Raw genomic sequence first — 22,818 nt, 5'->3', positions numbered from 1 at the left:
CTAGTGGCCAACCCCGTTTTACATTTCCACCAGCAGTGTATGAGGGCTTCACATCCTCTTGGCTGAGGTTTTATTTGATGCCAAAGCTTGATGACACTTTCATTATCATTGTCATGATTGTTTATTAATGCAGGAACATTCAGGAGACCCAGATGAAGTATTTATCTGAGTGGGACCAGTGGAAACGGTATAGCAGCAAGTCCTGGAAGAGGTTCATAGGGAAGGCTCGTGAGATGACCACCCACCTGGAGCTGTGGCGGAAGGACATTCGCAGCATAGAAGGTACCACGCCCCCCCCCCCCCCACTCTGCACGTGCTCCTCTGCAGAAGACTACTGGGCTGGGGAGAAAGTATAGCTTCCTTTTCCCTAACTTCTAGATGAAATTTAGCACTTCCTTCTATGATGAATGGGAACAACTGCACCAGTTAGGATTAGCAGAACCTGTATCTTTGTCACATATTTTCCTGTCCCTTCCAGTTATCTTGGAATATCATTTATGCTTATCACTATTTTGAAATTGCAGCAGTAAATCTGTAAGATCTGCCACTAGGTCTTGTTATTTAATGTGCCAGTGAAGATGCTTATGTATTATTCCAGCACAAATTTGGTTTTTAATATTATAACCATATGTCCATTTTTATTTGGTGCATTTACTATTTTTTTAAGATTTTAATTTTTTAAAGTAATCTCTACACCCAACATGGGGTTCAAATTTACAACCCCGAGATCAAGGGTCACATGCTCTACCAACTAAGCTAGCCTGGTGCCCTGTATTTGGTGCATTTATTTTTATTTTATTTTATTTTATTTTTTGCATATATGATTCCATTTTACCCCCCAATATTTTAGTTTAAATGCTTGTTAGTTAACATATAGTCTAATCTTTGGTGCATTTAAGATGTTATTCTTTTTTTTTTAATTTTATTTATTTATTCATGAGAGACACACAGAGAGAGAGAGAGAGGCAGAGACACAGGCAGAGGAAGAAGCAGGCTCTATGCAGGAAGCCCGATGTGGGATTTGATCCTGGGACTCCAGGATCACACCTTGAGCCAAAGGCAGACACTTAACCTCTGAGCCACCCAGGTGTCCCTAAGATGTTATTCTGAGATGGGATTCATTAGGCTTCAGCAGACTGCCAAAGGTGCCCATGGCCCTGAAAATACTGAAGATCCCTACTTTTCCATATTTTTTTTAAGGATTTTTAAAATCTACTCATCACACACACACACACACACACACACACACACACACACACAGGCAGAGACATAGGCAGAGGGAGAGGCAGGATCCATGCAGGGAGCCTGATATGGGACTCAATCCTGGGACTCTGGGATCAGGGACTGAGCCAAAGGAAAGCGCTCAACCACTGAGGCACCCAGGTGTCCCCCTACTTTTCTATATTGGTGAGAATAGGGTTATAGTATGGTCGGTCAGCTCTGGCTGCTGTAACAAAATACCTTAGTCAGGGTGGCCTCAACAACAGAAGTTATTTTCTTATAGTCCGGAGACTGAAAGTTCAAGACCAGGCTGCCTTCTCACTGTGTCTTTGCATGACCTTGTCTTTGTGTGCTCTTGAGGAAAGAGAAGGAGAGAGAGAGAGAGAAGGAGCTCTGACACCTCTTCTTGTCAAAGGACACTATCCCGTCATGGGGACCTACTCTTATGACCACATCTAAACCTAATCACCCCCCAAAAGCCCCACCTCGAAATACTGTCATATTAGGGCTTAGGGCTTCAGCATATGAATTTGGGCCAGATAGGGGAAATATAATTCAGTCCATAGCAAGTATACAAAAACTGGAAATTGTGCCAAAATATAAAATTAGGAAAAAACATTTAAATCTTGAGTGACATAGAGCCAGGAGGAAAATACCTCTTAGGATGACATAGTTTCTTTTTTTTTTTTTTTAAAGATTTTATTTATTTATTCATAAGAGACACAGGCAGAGGGAGAAGCAGGCTCCATGCAGGGAGCCTGACGTGGGACTTGATCCCCGGTCTCCAGGATCACACCCTGGGCGGAAGGCAGGCGCTAAACCGCTGAGCCACCAGGGCTGCCCCCATAGTTTATACTATAAAGCAAAAACGATTTATAGACAACTCCTCAAATCTGCTCAGATGGGAATTTTGTCAAGTTTGTAGGGAATGTGGCAGGATGAATGGAAGAAATGCTATCACTGTTAATATTTTAAGACCTTTAAAATACTCTTCAGGGGCGTCTGGGTGGCTTAAGCATCTGCCTTTGGCTCAGGTCATGATCCCTGAGTCTTGGGATCGAACTCCATGTCAGGATCCCTGCTCAGCGGAGAGTCTGCTTCTCCCTCTCTCTCTGCCCCTCCCACCACCCTTGTGTTCTCTCTCTCTGTCTCTCTCAAATAAATAAATAAAATAAAATCTTTAAACTACTCTTGGTAACTTACTCAGTGAAGCACCTATTTAAATTGTTTTATTGGGAGACTGTAAATGAAATGACAAGGGGCTTCATAAGCTCACTTAAAATATAACCATCTAGATGTACTTTTTTGAGATCTAAGTACATCATGATGTTTGATGTGATATAATAAGAACTAACACTGATTGAGCCTTTACTATGAATGGGCCATTGTGTTAAACATTTTACTCATATTGGCTTAGTTAATCCTCATCAGAACATTTCTCATAGTTATTTATCATTTGCATGGCTCAGAGAGTAGGAGGAGGTGGATCCAGGAAATAAAGGATTTGATCCAGGCCAAAAAGCTTCTGAGCCCAGGAGTTTAGCCACCATGCCCAGCTTCCTTTCTTGTTTAGTGATGACCTTTCTGGAGGTTTTCATTCACAAAGTGACTTGTGAGAATTCAGAAACATATTCATACATTTGTGGTCAGTTACAAAAGCACTACTGCAGTTCACTGGGGAAAGGCGAGCTTCTTCACTAAACAGTGCTGAGTCAACTAGATACTCCTATAAGAAACCATAGATATTGAGTCCTATCTTGCACCATTGTCAGATAGTTAATTCAAGAGGGAATGAGGGAAAAAAAAGATGGAGTGTAGATTTAGAAAAAAAGGAGAAAAGAAACCTTAAAGCCAACAGTAGAACAAAATATTTCTTCCTCCCTCCCCCACCTAGAGTACTCCAACTTCAGCTTTCTGGCTGATTGGATCTGCTGTGGGGGGTGCATGTGGGTCAATACTCCTGATCAGTGATGTCTGGATTTCTTTTTTTCCAGGGAAATTTGGCACTGGGATTCAGTCCTATTTCTCCTTCTTGCGGTTTCTGGTGTTGCTGAATTTGGTGATATTTCTGATCATCTTTATGCTGGTTTTGCTCCCAGTCTTGCTCACCAAATACAACATCACCAACAGCACCTTTGTGCTCATTCCATCCAAAGACACGGGTGAGTCTAAGACCTGGTTTGCTGTGAAAATGTTCTTGTCACTGTGTACCTAATCTGCAATGCTTCTTTCCTTGGGAATCTTTATATTCTAAGTTGTGGGTGCTTGTATTAGAATGGGCTCGGTTTGCTGCCCAAGCAAATGACCCCATAATTCTCAGCACCTATTAACCACAAAAAGTTCTTTCTCACTCATGGTATGTGTCCATCACTGTTTGGTGGTAGCTTTGTTCCATGTTGTCCTCACTCTGGAGCCCAAGCTGATGGAGCAGCCTCTCCCTGGACTATTGACAGTCATTATGTCCAAAGGAAAAAAGAGCCATAGCAAGCATGCTAGCTTCTAAAGCTCCTGTCTGGAGATGGCACCTGTCATTTCTGTCATACCTCAATACTCCAAGCAAGTCACCTTGGCCACTCTTGATTTCACCAACACATTTGTGGGGAGCCCTGTGGGCTAGGAAAGTGGAATATATAGCAAACATGATATAACCTACTCTAGTAACTTTACTTTGAGACTTTTATTTCTGATAATGGTGACATTTATCTTCCACCAGTCATGTGCCAGACATTATGGCAAGTGCTGGACCTGTGTTTTCTTACTGAGTTCTCAAGATAGATCACAACTTTTGGGCATCCTATGTATTCAAATAGGGAACGTTTTTGTTATTCTACAAACATTTATTGATTCCCCTCTAGGTATCAAGCTCTATGCTAAGGGTCAGAAGTAAGTGAGCTGAATCAGAGCCTGATTTATGTTAGAATTATAAAATGGCAGAACTGGAATTGCCTTTGGAGGAACTGGCTCAACTTTTTTTAACAAAGGGGAGGCTAAGGCCTACAGGAGAAGTGGTATATTGGGTTAATTTCCTCAGTGTATCCCTCTCCTGTAATTGTGACCTTATAGGGCCTCCCACTGTAGGCAGAGAATACTTTCTGCCTCATTGGTATTGCACTTGGCCATGTGGCTTGTTTTGTCCAGTGGAGTATTTGCTTGAAATGGTTTGTGTGGTTGGCCTGCCTATGAGAAGAGCATCACCCAGATAACCATTGCCTCAACCTGGGCCCCAGAATAAAGTCATATGGTGCAGACCTGAGCCCAATTGGAAGCCTGGAGTCCATTCTAGCTCAGCCTAAATCAGCTCAATGAACTGAAACACAGCTCCATGAATGAGAAAATAAATGTTTGGTATGTTCAGTTACTGAGACTTTGCAGTTATTTGTTACACAGCAATAGCTCACTGATACAGAAAAAGTGAATTAGCTGTTTAAGGATACAATAGTGTCACTAAAATTGGCATGCAAATAATTTATTGGTTATTTATGCATGTATAAATATATAGGCTGTTTTAATGAACCTGTATGTTTATTTACCCACATGTAGAGATCTTTTAAAATTGGATGTGCTGGGATCCCTGGGTGGCGCAGCAGTTTGGCGCCTGCCTTTGGCCCAGGTCGCGATCCTGGAGACCTGGGATCGAATCCCACGTCGGGCTCCCGGTGCATGGAGCCTGCTTCTCCCTCTGCCTGTGTCTCTGCCTCTCTCTCTCTCTCTCTCTGTGTGACTATCATAAATAAATTTAAAAAATTTTTTTAAAAATTTAAAAATTGGATGTGCTTACAGTGGAATCACAGTTTTATCAATCACATATTCCAAAACATGTGCAAACATGAACCCGAAACCACAACATACCAATACAAACAGAAAACACATGCTGTTAAGTTGACCCACATACAGAATGAATAGAAAAAGACATATATCCATAGATGTGTAGGGAAGATAGTGAGAGGAGAAAATCCTGCCTTACTTGGTGGATTGTGGTTTGCATGACAAATAGAAAACCACAAATTCACAAACACATCCATACATAATTTGATGTGACATCTCTCAATGTATATGCATGTGCATGCATATTTACACAAACGTTGATAGACAAGTTACAGAGACTGTACAACTGTTTTCTACTGATGTTCTTTTTGTTTTTTACAGATGTTCAATGCACAGTATATCCAATAAGTAGCTCTGGACTCATTTACTTTTATAGTTATGTCATAGACTTGCTCTCTGGCACTGTAAGTATTTAATTCTGTATTTGTACCCTCAATAGACTGAACATAGGGTAATTTAAAGGTCAGATTCCTGAATGTCTGCAGTTAGAGCCAGACACAAGAGTTGACCCAAGTACTAACTAGAAAAAGAAACAGGCTTTGCAGTGACTTCAACAGCAAGGATAATGTTCACCCACTTGCTGCTAAAATATGCAGGAAATAGATTTTATTGCTTTCAGCCACTGGCCTTTTTTTTTTTTTTTAAGATTTTTAAAAAAATTTTTATTTATTTATGATAGAGAGAGAGAGAGAGAGAGGCAGAGACACAGGCAGAGGGAGAAGCAGGCTCCATGCACTGGGAGCCCGATGTGGGATTTGATCCCGGGTCTCCAGGATCGCGCCCTGGGCCAAAGGCAGGCGCCAAACCGCTGCGCCACCCAGGGATCCCCCACTGGCCTTTTCTTAGTCCCTGCCACCTTCATATTGACTTGCCTCAAATACTGAGTTCTCCCAAAGAAAGAAGTTTCAGTGAAAATAAGCCCAGATAGAATTATTTAATTTCTCAAACATTACAAAACCTTACATTTTGGGGTCCCAGACCACCTGGATGAAAGCCATGACTCTTCCTCCCAGAAATCACACACAAAGATATGAGTCATGCATACATGTGTCCGTGTGTGTGTGCACACACCACATTTATACACATTCTTATACATTACTTGAAATTCAAAGTCTGTTTATCTCTAGGTTTTGAGCCCTTGCTCCAAATTGGAACTAAGCTTATCCTTCCTACAGTAATTCCAAAGGTTTTTTGGCTTCTTTCTTCTAAAAATTAATTTTGGGTGTGTGCTTCCGTTTGTTTATCCCACTTTTTTTCAGGAAATAAGATGTAGCTATGAAAAGTGGCCATCTCTGCCTCCTAGACCAGGATTTCTCAACCTCAGCATTATTGATGTTTGGGATCCAATACTTCTTCATTGTGGGGACTGTCCTGTACACTGGAGGAAGTTTAGCAGCCCCCCTGGCCTCTAGATGCCAGTAGCAGCCATAGTTGTGACAATCAAAAATGTCTCCAGACATTGCAGATATTTCCTGGGGAACAGAATTGCCTCTGGTTAGGAACCACTCCTTTAGGGGCACCTGGGTGGCTCAGTGGTTGAGCATCTGCCTTTGGCTCCAGTTGTGATCCCAGGGTCCTGGGATCGAGTCCTGCTTCGGGCTTCCCACAGGAAGCCTGCTTCTCCCTCTACCTATGGGGTTAGCCTTTCTGTGTCTCTCACGAATAAATAAAATCTTTAAAAATAAATAAATAAGTAAATAAGATAAATAAAAAGTAAATAAAATAAAATAAAATTCCCACTATGCAAAAGAAGAAATGGAAGCTATATAGAACATGTGAGGAGGAAAGAAATTCAGTGACTAACCCAAGGTCATTAGTGAAAGCAAAGGGGATCAGATTCCCAGAACTGCTGTTAGCCTCATTTCTGTAGATGATATCCCACAAAAGAAGTTTTTCTTTGTGGCTCTCCACACACCATAACCTCCTTCCTTAGAGGAAAAATTGTAGGACACTTAGATGCATTTGGTCAAAAATGTTCCCTAAATTATATGTTATGAGAGAAGACTTGGCCAGAGAGATTAAACAGTGGCTTGCTGGGGCACCTGGGTGGCTCAGTCTTTGGCTCAGGTCATGATCCTGGGGCCCTGGGATCAAGGCCCACATCAGGCTCCCTGATCAGTGGGGAGTATACTACTCTCTCTGCCTCTGCCCTCCCCCTGCTTGTGCTCTCTCTCATGTACTCTCTGTCTTTGTCATTAATTAATTAATATCTTTAGACACTAGCTTGTCTTTGCTGAAAAGAGTTGAGCTCATGATCAAATCAGAAGGATTATTTTCTAGGCCCACTGGATCTTTGCCCTATAATCTTAGCCTATAATGTTACATTACTTTGAGGTTGATATTGATGACAGCCCTAATACCAACCTGGGGCAATTTAAAACAGGTTTCACATAGTTGGGCAAGTTTTTATAGCCTGTGTGTCCAGCTTTCAGGAGCATTAAAGGTGGAGTCTACTGTTTCTACATTTTGTTCTAATAAAACATTTGCTTAAATACTCAATATAAGAATACATGATTATCATAAAAAATACAGAATTTGTAGAGTGAAAAATGGAAGTAACTCCAGTCAATCTTAGAATAATTTCATCACCTCAAAAAGAAATATTGTACCCTTTAGGTATCCCCTGCCAATCCTCCTAACCTGCCCTGAGCAACCATGATCTACATACATGGTCTGGTATATGGTCTTTTGTCTCTGTCTTCTTTCACTTAGTGAGTTTTTAAAGGTTCCATTGTGCAGATATACTGCATTTTGTTTATCCATTCACGATAGACATTTGGGTTGTTTACACCTGTTCTTTTTTAAGATTTAATTTTTAAAAATTGGGATCCCTGGGTGGCGCAGCAGTTTGGCGCCTGCCTTTGGCCCAGGGCGCGATCCTGGAGACCCGGGATCAAGTCCCACGTTGGGCTCCCGGTGCATGGAGCCTGCTTCTCCCTCTGCCTATGTCTCTGCCTCTCTCTGTCTCTCTCATAAATAAATTTTTAAAAATTAATTTTTTAAAAATTTATTTATGATAGTCACATAATTTTTAAAAATTTATTTATGATAGTCACATAATTTTTAAAAATTTATTTATGAGAGAGACAGAGAGAGGCAGAGACATAGGCAGAGGGAGAAGCAGGCTCCCTGTGGAGAGCCTGCTGGGGGCCTGGATCCCAGGACCCCAGGACCCCAGGATCATGACCCGAGCTAAAAGCAGAGGGTCAACCACTGAGCACCCTCCCCCTCCCCCAGCATTTCTGTTTACACCTTTTTAGGTATTATGAATAATACTGCCCTGAACATTCATGTGTGAGTTTTTGTTGGGTGCATATCCTTTTAATTCTTTGGGGCATACATCTAGGAGTGGAATCACTAGGTCAAATGGTAACCCTGTATGTAACATTTTAAGGAACTGCCAGACTTTTCCAAAGTGGCTGCACCATTTTATATTCTCATCTGCAGTGTATGAGGATTATGGCGTCTCCACATTCTTACCAACATTTGGTATTCACCTGACTTTTTGATGATAGCCACCTAGTTTGTGAAGTAGAATCTCTTTGTGGGTTTTTGTTGTTGTTGTTTGTTTGTTTGTTTTTAATTCAGGAGAGACACATAGAGAGGCAGAGACACAGGCAGAGGGAGAAGCAGGCTCCGTGCAGGGAACCTGACGTGGGACTCGATCCTGGCACCCCAGGATCACGCCCCATGCTGAAGGCAGGCATCCAACTGCTGAGCCACCCAGGCGTCCCTCTTTTCACTTCTTTTTAAAGATTTTATTTATTATTTACTTATTTATTGCCTGAGCGGGGGCAGGGAGGAGTGGAGGGGCTGAAGGAGAGGGAGAGAATCCCAAGCCAGCTCTACACTTAGCACAGAGCCTGATGCAGGGCTCAATCCCTTACCCTGAGATCATGACCTGATTGAAACTCAAGAGTTGGGTGCTTAACCAGCTGAGCCAACCAGGTGCCTTATCTTTTCACTTTCTTGATAGTGTCCTTTGAAGCACAGAAGTTTTTAATTTTGTTGAAGCTGTATTTATTTTTTCTTTGATTGCTTGGGCTTTTGGTGTCATATCTAAAAATTCATTGACAGATTCAAGGTCACAAAGACTTTAGTCCTCTGTTTTCTCTGTTAGTCCTCTTTTCTAGTCTTAGCTCTTGTACTTAAGTCTTTAATCCAAAAGTTGATTTTTATATATGGGATAAAGTAGGGGTTCAACTTCTTTTTCTTCCTTTTTCTCTTTCTCTTTCCTTCTCTCTCTCTCTCTCTCTTTTTTGCATGCACAATCCAGTTGTCTCAGCACCATTTCTTGAAAAAACTATTCTTTCCTTTATCAAAAATCACTGACCATAGATGTATAGTTTCATTTTTTGCCTCAATTCTATTCCATTGATCTACGTGTCTATTCTTCTTCTTCTTCTTTTTTTTTTTTTTTTTAAGATTTATTTATCTGAGAGAGAGAAAGAGCATGAGTGGGAGGGGCAGGAGAGAGAATCTCAAATAGACTCTGCACTGAGCTGGATGTGGGGGCTCAATCTCATGACCATAAGATCATGACCTGAACCAAAATCTAGAGTTGGGTGCTTAACTGACTGTGGCACCTTGACAACCTTCTACGTGTCTGTACTTATGTTAATACCACAGTCTCCTGACTACTGTTATTTTATAGTAAGTTTTGAAATTGAGATGTGTGAGTCTCCCAACTTTATTATTCTTTTTCAAGATTGTTTAGACTATTCTAGGTCCCTCACAATTCAATGTTAATTTTAGGATTAGCTGGTAAAGTACTACAGAGAAGCCACTGGGGATTCTGATAGGGATGTGTTGAATCTGTAGATCAATTTGGAGACTGCCATGGATCTCCTGATCCATGAACAGAGAATGTTTTCCATTTATTTAGATCTTCAAGTTTTTAGACGATATTTTATAGTCTTAAGAATATAAGATTTACACTTCATTTGTTAAATCCATTCCTAAGTATGTTACCCTTTCTGCTGTTTTGCATATGGAATTGTTTTCTTAATTTCATTTTCAGATCATACAACTCTGTATTTTTAATGCTCAGGTTTTATAGATGCTTTGTTCCCCAAGCACTAACTGAGCACTCCTTATGACCCTGAGATTGTTTTGGTATCTAGAAATTCAGGGATGAACTGGCATGTGAGTTCCTCGAGGCAGAGACTGATCTGGTTCCCTGCAGTGAACTCACCAGTCTGACCTCATTGCCCTTGGCTTTGTTTCAGGGTTTCTTGGAGGAGACCTGCCTCTTTTATGGACATTACACCATTGATGGGGTGAAATTTCAGAACTTCACATATGATCTGCCCCTGGCTTATTTGTTAAGCACAATTGCTTACTTGGCCCTGAGCCTTCTTTGGATAGTGAAAAGGTAAAATTTATCAGGTCATTGTATTCTTTTTGAATTACCCTTGATGGCTGGGGGTTGGAGGTCCATGGACCTTGGGAGCCATTGCCCAAAAGGTAAGCAGAGTCCAAAAGTGGGCTATAGTAAGAAAGGTATGTGAATATGTTGTGGGCTGAGGAGACCTGGAGAAACAGAGGCAAGATTTGGGAGCTGAAGCAGTACCTCGGGGTTCTTCAGTCAATCATTATTGCACGCATTTGCCAGTGCTGTATTAACCTTATCTTTGATCTGATGTGGATACTAATCAGGTCTCTACTGGGTTATAAGTGGCAGAAACCCAACTGTGACTAACTGGGGTAAAGGGGATTTGAGAGAACCAAGTAAGGGAGGACACTCCAAATTACAGGAAGGATAAGGATATAGGTATACATCTTCCAAACAGTCAAAAGCAAGGGCTCCTTCATCTCTGATTCTCCTGGTGGCAGCTTCCAAGGTCACAGGTTCAGAAATCCTTTTGAAGAGACTTGTTGGCTCTGCTTCTTCCAGGTACCCAACCCTAACCCTTCAACTAAAGCCAGTAAGTCATCATATGAAAACTTTGTATTTCCATGGTAGGCAAGTGGTTTAGTGGGAGATGCCAATTCCCAAGAAAGGAATAGTGAGGAATATGAAAATTGCATTTTTAAAATTTTTATTCAAATTTTAGTCAGTTAATATATGGTACAATATTGGTTTCAGGAGTAGAATTCAGTGATTCATCACTTTTTAAAAAAGATTTTATTTATTTATTCATGAGAGACACAGAGAGAGGGGCAGAGACATAGGCAGAGGGAGAAGCAGGCTCCTTGTGGGGACCCCAGGCATCCTTGATTCATCACTTTTAATTAATTAACTATTATCACTTTTAATTAATTAAACAAACAACTATTCTAAAAAGATGACAGCACAAACACAATAGAAGATGTGTATCTTTCTTGTATGAAGTTCTGAATAGGGACACGGGTTAGGGGAGTAGACTCCTCAGTCATTCTGGATCTCAGGTTTACAAAGTTCAACCATCTACAGCATGTAGTTGGAAGGGCTGGAAGGGGAAACAACCACAGAGGAGTATCACATGGAAGGTGTCTATGGGCTAGGCGTGGAAGTGATGCACCTCACTCACATTCCATTGGCTACAGCTTATTCACAGAACATGGCTAACTGCAAAGGAAGCTGGGAAGTATTCCTGGCTAGCAATTACTTCCTAGCACTAACATTATACTACAGAAGGAGAACCACAGGTTTTTAATGGACAGCTTGCTATCTCTACCCCAACCATGTTGCCTGGCGGGCAGGGTCATGGTTGGGCACCTCTTTTACTTCACCATCTATTTGAGAGTATAGGTGTTAATAAGCCACGAGGCTGCGAAGCTCCTTATCACAGGCATAGAAGGGACCGGGATGTTAAGGATTGAGTTTGCCCTCCATGGAGGCTAGAGTTTCACCTTAGAGAAAGCTCCAGAGCCCAGCTGGGCATTCGTACCCTGAGCTGGTATCTGTGAGATGAAAATTAAGTGATGTGTGTCCATCACCTGGTGAAATGGGCAGCACATTGATGCAAACAAGCAGTGGCTCATTGTGGGAGCAGAGAGATGCTTGGTAAAGAAATGTCAGTTGATTGGGGTCTGGCTTTGCCACTCTATGATTATGACAGGGACAGATCCAGTGTCTGCTTGTGGTTTAGACAATTTGGAGGGGCCTTCTTTAAGATGGAGATTACAAAAATATCTTGTATAAATTCTGAAAAAATAAAATAGAGTACCAAATGAACACATTGCTGGAGGCTGTCACAGGGCCTTGGAAGGTGCCCTGCAGAAGTAATCAGCTTTATTAGTCAAATAGTGAGTCCACCTCTAGACCTTGCTCAGGCTCCTCACTTCAGGGCTGTAATTGCTTCCTGGGGAAGACTGGAGGGAGGCCTGGATATAATGTAACAGGGAAAGGCCTATCCCTCGATGAGGAAGTGCTGTAAGTGGCAAAGAATATGGACTTTGGAGTCCAGAGACCATGCATGGTTCTCACACCACTTTTCCTCTGTGAGCCTTATTTTCTTCACCTGTGAAATGTGCACAATGGAAGGGTTACTAGGAGGATTAAGTGAAGCAAGGTAGGTAAAGAATTTGGTACTGGGCTGGCACCTTCCAGACATTTATTGAATTAAAATTATCATCATTATTATCATCATCAAATGAGCCCTGCTTCTGCCAGTAACTCTGGATCTGGGAAAATAATTTTTCCCTTCTCTGTATCTCTAAACTTCTCATCTGTAAACTACAGTTTTGGTGTAAATCAGAGGTTATCAACTGGGATAGGACCTCAGAATCACCATGGAGCTTTATAAAATAATGTATTTCTGGGCCCCATGTAAGACCTACCGAATTAAGAATCTCAGAGTCTGAAACCATCTGGGAGTTTGCATTTTGGAAGAGCATTCCAGGTGGTTCTAATATAAATTTTTTGGCTGTGACCTTTTGGCAGAATGATCATTGTAATTCCTTACACTTCTGTGGTTTTCACAATGTACTAGCAAATCCTAAAAAATACCATTTCATTTCCACAGTGTGTGGCGTATGATGTTTTCATATCATCAAATGCTAGGGTGTATTTTTTCCGGGAAAGCGTTTGAATAAATTAAAATTACGAAGTGTGAAACAGACTGGAATCTGACCTGAACATGTGCTCACTAAATATTTGGATATTTTACTATTTAAGTCATTCATTCATTTATCCCTAGGTTGGATGGTGGTCATATTACGGTCCAGGCACTCCAGATATAAAAGTGGCAACACATCCAGTGTACCTGCCCTCAAGGAATTTAATTTTTTTTTTTTTAAAGACAAAGCAATTGTGATTTTATTTATTTATTTTTATTTATTTTATTTTTTTTGTTTTGTTTAATTTTTATTTACTTATGATAGAGAGAGAGAGAGGCAGAGACACAGGCAGAGGGAGAAGCAGGCTCCATGCACCGGGAGCCTGACGTGGGATTCGATCCCAGGTCTCCAGGATCGTGCCCTGGGCCAAAGGCAGGCGCCAAACCGCTGTGCCACCCAGGGATCCCCCCCTCAAGGAATTTAAAATTAAGTCAGGTTAAGGGGCTACAAGCAGTAAACACATAATGATTATAGATTAGGTGCATTGCTGTGAAGAAAATAGACTAACCTGCAGTGGAGTCACACCTTTAGAGAGGGTGATGAGGTGTTTTTGGAAGGGATATTTAAGCCAAAACCTGAATGATGGGAAAGAAGCAGCCATGGGAAGATGCAGGGGAAGAAGTGTCCCAGGACTGGGTAGAGGGTCCTGTAAGTGCAAAGGTCCTGGGGCCAGAGAAGTTTGTGCATATAAGAAAGGAAGAAAAGCCATGGTAGTTACAGCAGAATGGCCACATGGGAGGAAAGATGGCATAGTGCAGGATCTCTAGGCTGTGTTAAAGAGTTTGGATTTTATTCCAGCTGTGAGAGAAGCCCTCAAATAGACGAAAGGAAATGATCTTCAACAATGAGCTACCTGGTGAGCTGCCACGCATGTATAGCATGGTCCAAAACTTGTCCCTGTCAAAATGAGTGGAAAAGGCAGCCAGGCATAACTTTTTTATTGTAAACAAAGCCAATGGCCTGTATTTCCATTGTTGTTCTTATAAGAAGGGTAATGGTGTTTTGGGGTTCAGGTCAGTGGAAGGGTTCAAAATCAACCTGATCCGGAGTGAGGAACACTTCCAGAGTTACTGCAACAAGATCTTTGCTGGCTGGGACTTCTGCATCACCAACCGCAGCATGGCAGATCTGAAGCACAGCAGCCTGCGGTATGAGCTCCGAGTGAGTGCTCCTGGGCTTTCTCTTGGCGGGTTCCTTGCCAGCAAAGTTGTGCCTTGGAAAGCAGGGTGGGGCGGGGGGATTGCAGCTTGCAGAGGAGCTAGGGGGTTGGGGGCAGGCGGTCACCAGTGCTTAGCAAGTTTCCTGTGTCGTTTTCAAGAACTTTCCATGTAGAACAGCTCCCCAGAGCTGGTGGACTGGGGTTGGAGGGGAGGTGGATTGGGGATTGGACTGGGGATTGGAAGGGACAAGAGTGGGTGGGAGGAGATGATGTCTTCCCTCCTTCCCCCACCACCTTATCCTGTTAGTTTTCCACCTGGTGAGAACCTGTCATGCATCACTTACACCAGGAGAAACAGAACTAAGGTGGAGTGGAGAGAATGGGAAAAAAGTGCAAGAGAATTTCCAGAGTCGTAAGGGGAGAAAGAGGAAGAAGTAGGATCTTGACCAAACCCACCAAGAAAAGGAGGGGACAGTCATAACAAAAGCGTAATAAAGTGAGATGGAAGGTACCAAACCCAATGTATTATTTGTTTAAAAGGAATGAGACACATACTACCTATAAGTAATGCCATGAATAGGTTATGCTTCTTTTTTCACATTTATTGCAAAGTCTCACTGCAGTCTTTTTTTTTTTTTTAAGATTTTGTTTATTTGAGAGAGAGAGAGTGTGCAGAGCACGAATTCTGGGAGGGGCAAAGAGAGAGGGAGAAGTAGACTCCTGGCTGAGCAGGGAGCCTGACTGAGGGCCCCAGCCCAGGACCCTGAGATCATGACCTGACCAAAGGGAGACCTTAATAGACCGAGCCACAGGTGCCCCTACCTGTGGTCTTAGATAGGAGGCCCTACCTTGATGTAGACCCCTAGTAGACGTGAAAGCTAGTTGGGCTTGGTCTGGGAAGATACCTGGGCAGAGGTATCTTCTCTTAACAGGAAGGTGTTAGAGATGGATGGATGGGGTATGACGAAGATCACAGATTCCACCCCTGAATATCCCTTCATCCCGTGCTCACGGATGAGTTTTCTTTGGCCCTCAGGCAGACCTGGAGGAAGAAAGAATACGGCAAAAGATAGCAGAAAGGACATCAGAAGAGACGATACGGATTTACTCTTTGAGGCTGTTTTTGAACTGTATCGTTCTGGCTGTTTTGGCGGCGTGCTTTTATGCAATCTATAGAGCAACAATATTCTCACAAGAGCACATGAAAAAAGTGAGTCCTCTGTGAAAGTAGTTTAACTTTTACTCTGGTTGGACATTAGGTATGCCAAGTGCGTTACAAGCCTCTGAGGTAGAGACCATCATCATTTCTGTTTTATACATAAGGATTTCTGGCTGCTGTGACAGAGAACTGAAAATCAGAGGTGACCAATTTCTACTTGTTTATTTTTTAAAGATTTTGTTTATTTATTTGAGAGAGAGAGTGAGAGAGCATGAACAACAGAGAGAGGGAGAAGCAGACTCCCCATGGAGCAGGGATCCCAACACAGGGCTCAATCCCAGGACCTTGAGATCATAATTTGAGCCTAAGGCAGTTGCTTAACCAACTGTGAGCCACCCAAGCACCTCCAGTTTCTACTTTTAATAAAAATACAACAGCATCCAAAAAGGGTGTTTGGAATTTCTCTTGGAATCCACAATATTCAAATTCAGATTTGCCTGCTTAGATTTAATCCCCAATTCCACTACTTACTAGTTAGGGCCTCAGTTTACCTAAAATAGCAGTGGTTTTAAAAATCCATATTGGTCTGGTGGCTCTGCTTCATGAAATCAATCATTGGGGAACCCAGGTTCTTTCCATCTTGCGGCTCTGACATCCTTAGGCTACACCCTCTTTTGTATGGTACAAGATGGTTCAACACCTCCACATTCTAGCCAATGGGAAGTAGGTGAGTGGGATGGGAAGGCACACCATTTCCTTCAAGGGCAGGACCTGATGCTTGCACTTGCAATGTCTGCTCACGTCCCTTTGACCAGAATTTTTTTTTTTAAAGATTTTATTTATTTATTCATGAGAGACACACAGAGAAAGAGGCAGAGACATAGGCAGAGAGAGAAGCAGGCACCATGCAGGGAGCCCTATATATATATAAACTTATATATATTTTTTATATATATAAAACCATACATGGTTTTATATATGACCATATATATGGCCAAATAGTCCATTACCCTGAAAGAAGGAGAGAGTGGCTAGTCCAAATCAATGACTACTATGGCCTTGAAAATACTTTAAATTGCCCATTGATACAGACTACGTGGATTTTTTTTTTAATACTTGACCTTAATTAATCCAATAGAGCTAGTTTTTCTTCCTGTGGTACTGAGCATGGTTCCTCTATTTGAATACCCAAGAAAGGAAATGGCTTATGTTATATTTATTTTATTAAAATTTTTTTCAAGATTTTATTTATTTATTTATTCAAGAGAGAGAGAGAGGGGCAGAGACACAGGCAGAGGGAGAAGCAGGCTCCATGTAGGGAGCCCGATGTGGGACTCGATCCCGGGACTCCAAGATCACGCCCTGGGCTGAAGGCAGGCGCTAAACCGCTGGGCCACCCAGGGATCCCCTAAAAAAAATTTTTTTTTAATGAGTGGGAAAAATTAGAGAGGGTGACAAAACATAAGAGACTCCTAACTCTGGGAAATGAACAAAGGGTAGTGGAAGGGAAGGCAGGCAGGGGGATGGGTAATGGGCACTGAGAAGGGCACTTGATGGGATGAGCACTGGTGTTATACTATATGTTGGCAAATCGAACTTCAATTTTAAAAAATGGAAAAGAAAAAAAAAATAAAAATAATTTTTTTTTTTGAGAGAGAGAGTGTCAGGGACAGAGGGAGAGGGAGAGAGAGAATCCCAAGCAGACTCCATGCTCAGCATGTAGTCCAACATGGAGCTCCATCTCACGATCCTGAGATCATGACCTGAGCCAAAATCAAAAGTCTGACACTTAACCGACTGAGCCACCCAGGCTTCCCGGAAATGGCTTATGTTTAGGGGCCATGTTGAATGACATATGGGTTTCGTTTTGTTTGTTATCTAAATATGTATAGTTGAGTTCTTTTTTTTTCTTCCAGTTTTATTGAAATAAAATTGACATATATAAGGTGTACAACGTGACTTGAGTACATATAATTAAGTTCTTCCAAGATCAATTCTATTGTGATGCAACTTCCCTTTGTTATCTTTATAGGAAATTGACAAGATGGTTTTTGGAGAGAACCTCTTGATATTGTACCTGCCTTCTATTGTGATCACGCTGGCCAATTTTATCACACCAATGATCTTTGCCAAGATCATCCACTATGAGGATTATTCCCCAGGCTTTGAGATCCGGCTGACAATTCTTAGGTAATGCCTAGACATGCCAAGCAGGTCACCACTTGCCCACTTTCTTGCCCATGGCAGACATTGCTAATCCACTGTGGCACCTTTTCCTGCTGAGCCAAGAATCCTCTACAACCTTTAGGCAGCCCCCATGAGTGAATCAGAGTTTGCCCATGCAATGAAATTTCTTTGACTTAATCATGTACTCAGTGGTATTATATTTTTGGTTCATGTATTAGTGCATCAGCAGCTGAGGGCATAGGTTGGGGCCCTGGGAGGTGGTATTGCTCAGAAGATATTAGAAATGACAAGTGTCTACCAGCAGGGGAATGAAGAAATGAGAGGGGGAAGGGAAGGCAGTTGATTAAGGGTGTCTTATTGGGGCTATTGGCAGTGGGGGCTCAGTCCCATCGGGCAACTGGGAGTTTAGGTGGGAAATATCTTAGTGGGTTCCCACTCACCAAAGTGTTTATCCTGTACTCCGTAAGGGTGGCTGGCTCCCAGAGGCATCAACTCTCCCATGCTCCTACCTCACTACCCCCCAAATATGGGCCTTGGGAAGAGAGGGGTGCTTGCATTAGGAAGCTATGGCATCTGCTGGGATAGCAAGTGCCGAGAATGTGTGGCCAGGTCAAGACTATGTTTGCTACAGTGGGCTTCTTTTTTTTTTTTTTTTTTTTTTACAGTGGGCTTCTTATAATTTGTGATAATATCTCTTCTCATTCTAGATAAATACTCAGTTTCTTAGGAAGAAAGGAGGGGAGAGAGGAAGGAAGGAAAGAATGAAAGAAAGAAGGAAAACGAAAGAAAAGGAAGGAAGGAAGAAAAGGAAAGGAAAGAAAAGAAAAAAAAGAAAGAACTGCTGTAAAGGAGGGTCTTATCTAACAGGGTCTTATCTAACACAAATAAGTTGAAGAAGACCGGGAGGGGATTGTGTGAAATAGAGTGTTTCATGCCTCAAATGGCATTTACATTTTAAAAAACTTTTTAATATGGAAAACTTTAAACACAACAAAAGGTATAATAAACTTACATGTGCCCATCACTCAGGGTTTTTGTTTCTTTGTTGTTTTTTAAGATTTTATTTATTTATTTGAGAGAGTTGGGAGAGCACAAGCATTGGAGAGGGTGAAGCAGGTTGCCCATCCAGCAGGGAGCCTGATGCAGGGCTGGATCCCAGGACCTTAGGATCATGACCTGAGCCAAGGGCAGCCACTTAACTGACTGAGCCACCCAGTCTCCCCATCACTTAGTTTTGGTCATTACCAACAATTTACTTATCTCATCTGTCCTCTCCACTCACACACACACACACACACACACACACACACACACACACACACTTTTGCTGGATTATTTTAAGCAAATCTTATTTCACTTTTCCCCCTGTTAACCGATTATCAGCAAACCTAATAAAATTAAATCAGTTTCCTGCTAAAGTTGCAAATGACTTTCTAGGATTGGTTGGTTCAAACGAGGATCCAAACAAAGATCGCATGCTATGTTTGGTCATTATGTCTCTTAAGCCCCCTTTTTCTTTTCAGAGTTCCCCTCCCCTTTCATTAGGCCATTGATTTGTAGGAGAAGCTGGGCATTTGTCCTGTAGAATGTCCCCTAGTGTGAATGTAGTTCATTGTTTCTTCATGTTGTGTCGTTCTGTAGCCTACAGTTGATACAAACTGCTGTGTAGATTCTTTTTATTGGATTCCATTTTTATTATTTTTTTAAAGATTTTATTTATTTATTTGACAGAGAAAGAGAGCACAAGTCAGGGGAGCAGCAGAGGTAGAAGAAGAGGGAGAAGCAGCTTCCTCATTGAGCAGGGAGTCTGATGCAGAGCTGGATTCCAAGACCCCAGCTCATGACCTGAGCCAAAGGCAGATGCTTAACTGACTGAGCCACCCAGGCACCCCTAGATTCCATTTTTAGTTATAGGCCCCTCCTCAGTGGTGTTGGGTACTCGCATTCCACCAGGAAGGATGCAATGTCAGGTGGCGTGCTGCATAATGAGAAGAATGAGCAGATGTGTGACTTTACTTTTTCTTTTTAATCTTTATTTTTTTCTTTTTAAAGATTTTATTTACTTATTCATGAGAGATACACAGAGAGAGGCAGAGACATAGGCAGAAGGAGATGCAGGGTCCTCGAGGGGATCCCAATGTGGGACTCAATCCCAGGACTCCGAGACCACACCCTGAGCTGAAGGCAGATGCTTGACCACTGAGCCACCCAGGCATCCCTCATCTTTCTTTCTTTCTTTTATTTTTTACAATCAAGTAATAGAAAAGCATCTTTAAAAAATGGTTAGCCCACTCTGCCCTTCTGTCTTGAATCCTGCTTCCCCAGGGAGCCCTCATCTGCAGGGTTCCTGTTCATTCGCACATTTTGTATTCTTTTAGAAATAGGATCATATGTAAGTGACACTCTGTAACATGCTTTTCCCATTCTCAATATATCAGACATCACTCAAACCTCTTACTTAGAAGATTCAATTAGTTCCCTTCAGGAATGCATAATGTTCTACAGTGTGGCTCTATCATCGTGGATTCAGAAATTGCCAGCTTTCTGGTGCATTTTTTCCCCTTGCTATTTAAAATAATTGTAGCAAAAAATATACATCACATAAAATTTACCATTTTAGGTGTTTTTGTTTTTTTATCATTTTTTAAAGATTTTATTTATTTTTTGACACAGAGAACACAAGTCGGGGAGCAAGAGAGGGAGAAGCAGGCTTCCTACTCAGCAAGGGGGGTACTCAATCCCAGGACCCTGGGATCATGACCTGAGCTGAAAGCAGGTGCTTAAACCACTGAGCCACCCAGGTGCCCCTTAGATGTTTTTAAGAAGATTTTATTTTTAAGTAATCTTTATACCCAATGTGGGACTAGAACTTACAACCTCGGGCAGCTCAGGTGGCTCAGCAGTTTAGCGCCACCTTCAGCCCAGGGCGTGATCCTGGAGTCGCAGGATCGAGTCCCACGTTGGGGTCCCTGCAGGGAGCCTGCTTCTCCCTCTGCCTGTATCTCTGCCTCTCTCTCTCTCTGTATCTCATGAATAAATAAATTAAATCTTAAAAGAAAAAAAAAGAACTTATAACCTCGAGATCAAGAGTTGCATGCTTCCCTGACTGTGCCATCCAGGCACTCCCATTTTAGAGATTTTTAAAAAATGATTTTATTTATTGTTTTATTTATTTATTTAGAGTGCACACAAGTAGTGGGGAGAGGCAGAGGCAGAGGAAGAGAGAGAGAATCTCAAGCAGATTCCATGCTGAGTGTGGAGCCCAATATGGGGCTTGATCTCAGGACCCTGAGATCATGACCTGAGTCGAAATCAATAGACCCACAATGCTAATTACTTGTGGGTTTGCTTTGAAGCTTTTCTGCCCTCTAGCCTCAGTTCCAAGGAGCCAGCCTGCCCTGAGGCTGCTTCTTCCCATCCTCTCTCCTCCCTCTTTTCCCTGCAGGTGTGTCTTTATGCGGCTGGCTACCATCTGTGTGCTGGTGTTCACCCTGGGCTCCAAGATTACATCCTGTGATAACTACTCCTGTGAGCTCTGTGGCTACAACCAGAAACTCTACCCGGTGAGCCTGCAGGGGTGGAAGCGTCCTGTGGGGGGTGGTCATTGTGGGGCGACAGGCTCAACGTCAAGAGAACAGCCCTCAAAGCTATGGGTTTGAATCCCAGTTGATCCACTTTCTTACTGTGTAGCAGAGTTGACACTGGAGGTATGTCTATAGGCTTGAAAACCAGAGTCTCTGCTGGAGCTCAGATCCTCCAGAGGCCACAGGATCTGAGGGTGGACAGGGCATTGGAAGGAGTGTGAGAACTTGGCTTTCTCTGCCCCAGTTGGGCCTCATTTTCTTTTGATCTTTTTTGTTTTCAGTGTTGGGAGACCCAGGTTGGGCAGGAAATGTACAAGCTGATGATCTTTGACCTCATCATCATCTTGGCTGTGACACTTTTTGTGGATTTTCCTAGAAAGTAAGTGTGAGGGATACCCCCTCTTCTTTCCACCTACCCCTCCTGTACCTCCCACATCCCCAGTGGGGGCTCCCATCACAGCTGCTCTTCACAGAGTGCTGACAGGAATCACTGACGACCATCCACTGGCTTACAACCTGCTCTAGGACATCAACCCCCTAGTCCATTAGGTGCCCCCTTGAAAGGTAGGATGAACAGAAATGGTTCCCTGAGGCTTCCATGGAGATGGCTTCCAGCCATCAGCACAGATCCTATCCAGGGAGACCTTCCAGGTTCACACCCCAGCACTGCCACTTGCTGGTCATGTAACCTCGAGCAAGGTATTTAGCTCTGTGCCTGTTTTCCTGCCTGTGAAATGGGGATAGTATAGTAGCCAGAGCCACTTCACAGCACAGTTGTGAGGATTACATGAGAAAATGCAGATAAAAGTACTGTGCACTCAAAAAAATATTAACTATCACCATCATGATTATGATGTCATTGCATTATTATTATTGGCATCTCTTTGAGCCTTAGGTGAAACTCTGCACTTAACCACTTTTTTACCCAGATGTACAAATTATCCAGGCATGTCAAGTAGTCCAGTAAGCCCTTAAAAATAAACTTTAAAAAAAAGAAACTTTCCATTTATTTATTTATATATTAATTTACTTATATCTATTTATTTTAGAGCAAGAGAATGAGAGAGCGGGGGAAGGGAGGAGCAGAGGGAGAGAGAGGATCTTAAGCAGGCTCCTCGCTCAGTGCTGAGCCTGACATGGGGCTCAGTCTCACAACCCTGAGATCATGATCTGAGCCAAAATCATGAGTCAGACACTTAACTGACTGAGCCAGTTAGGTGCCTCAAAACTCTCCTTTTAAAAACCTACACAAATATGACAGGAATGTGTGCTTATTAAAAAAAAAGTTAAATATTTAGAATTTAAATAAATACAGAACTTTATAGAATAGCTCCCCAGCCTCACCTCATTTCTCAGAGGTGGCTATTGTTAACACTTTGGGGTAGATCTAGCAGTCCTTAAAAATAAAAACACATTTACATAACTATATATGTAGGTAAACACACAGTCTTGTGAGAAGTGTTCTTTTTCCCCGTATAAATGGGATCACAATCCATCCACACTGGTGTGCAGCTTGCCCTTTTTTTTCCGCCTTGTACACACAGAATATCATGAACAACTTTCTGTGTCAAGACACATAGATTTTCTTCATTTATTTTAAAGAATGTGTAGTATAAGTCTATGCCTTGTAATTTGTCATC

At 42.2% G+C, this 22,818-nt stretch overlaps 1 protein-coding gene across 5 annotated transcripts in view; it reads left to right on the top strand.

The window, feature by feature from the left end:
* Positions 1 to 22,818, top strand: part of TMC7 (transmembrane channel like 7) — a 62,320-nt gene that overhangs the window by 17,769 nt on the left and 21,733 nt on the right. For all 5 annotated transcript variants that reach the window (XR_012035538.1, XM_072835943.1, XM_072835942.1 and 2 more), the window contains exons 3-11: positions 134 to 282; positions 3,216 to 3,383; positions 5,368 to 5,450; positions 10,275 to 10,420; positions 14,103 to 14,250; positions 15,285 to 15,458; positions 17,440 to 17,597; positions 21,040 to 21,157; positions 21,460 to 21,557. Coding sequence is in view for 4 of the 5 variants with exons in the window: in XM_072835943.1 (XP_072692044.1) it covers positions 134 to 282; positions 3,216 to 3,383; positions 5,368 to 5,450; positions 10,275 to 10,420; positions 14,103 to 14,250; positions 15,285 to 15,458; positions 17,440 to 17,597; positions 21,040 to 21,157; positions 21,460 to 21,557 (1,242 nt within the window). In the remaining variant the exon portion in view is untranslated. The remainder of the gene's footprint in view (positions 1 to 133; positions 283 to 3,215; positions 3,384 to 5,367; positions 5,451 to 10,274; positions 10,421 to 14,102; positions 14,251 to 15,284; positions 15,459 to 17,439; positions 17,598 to 21,039; positions 21,158 to 21,459; positions 21,558 to 22,818) is intronic.

This window comes from Canis lupus, chromosome 8 (genome assembly GCF_048164855.1).
Source record: "Canis lupus baileyi chromosome 8, mCanLup2.hap1, whole genome shotgun sequence".
Classification (NCBI taxonomy): Eukaryota; Metazoa; Chordata; class Mammalia; order Carnivora; family Canidae; genus Canis; species Canis lupus.
Note: the sequence above shows the minus strand (reverse complement) of the source record. Positions and strands in the feature narration are given on the sequence as shown.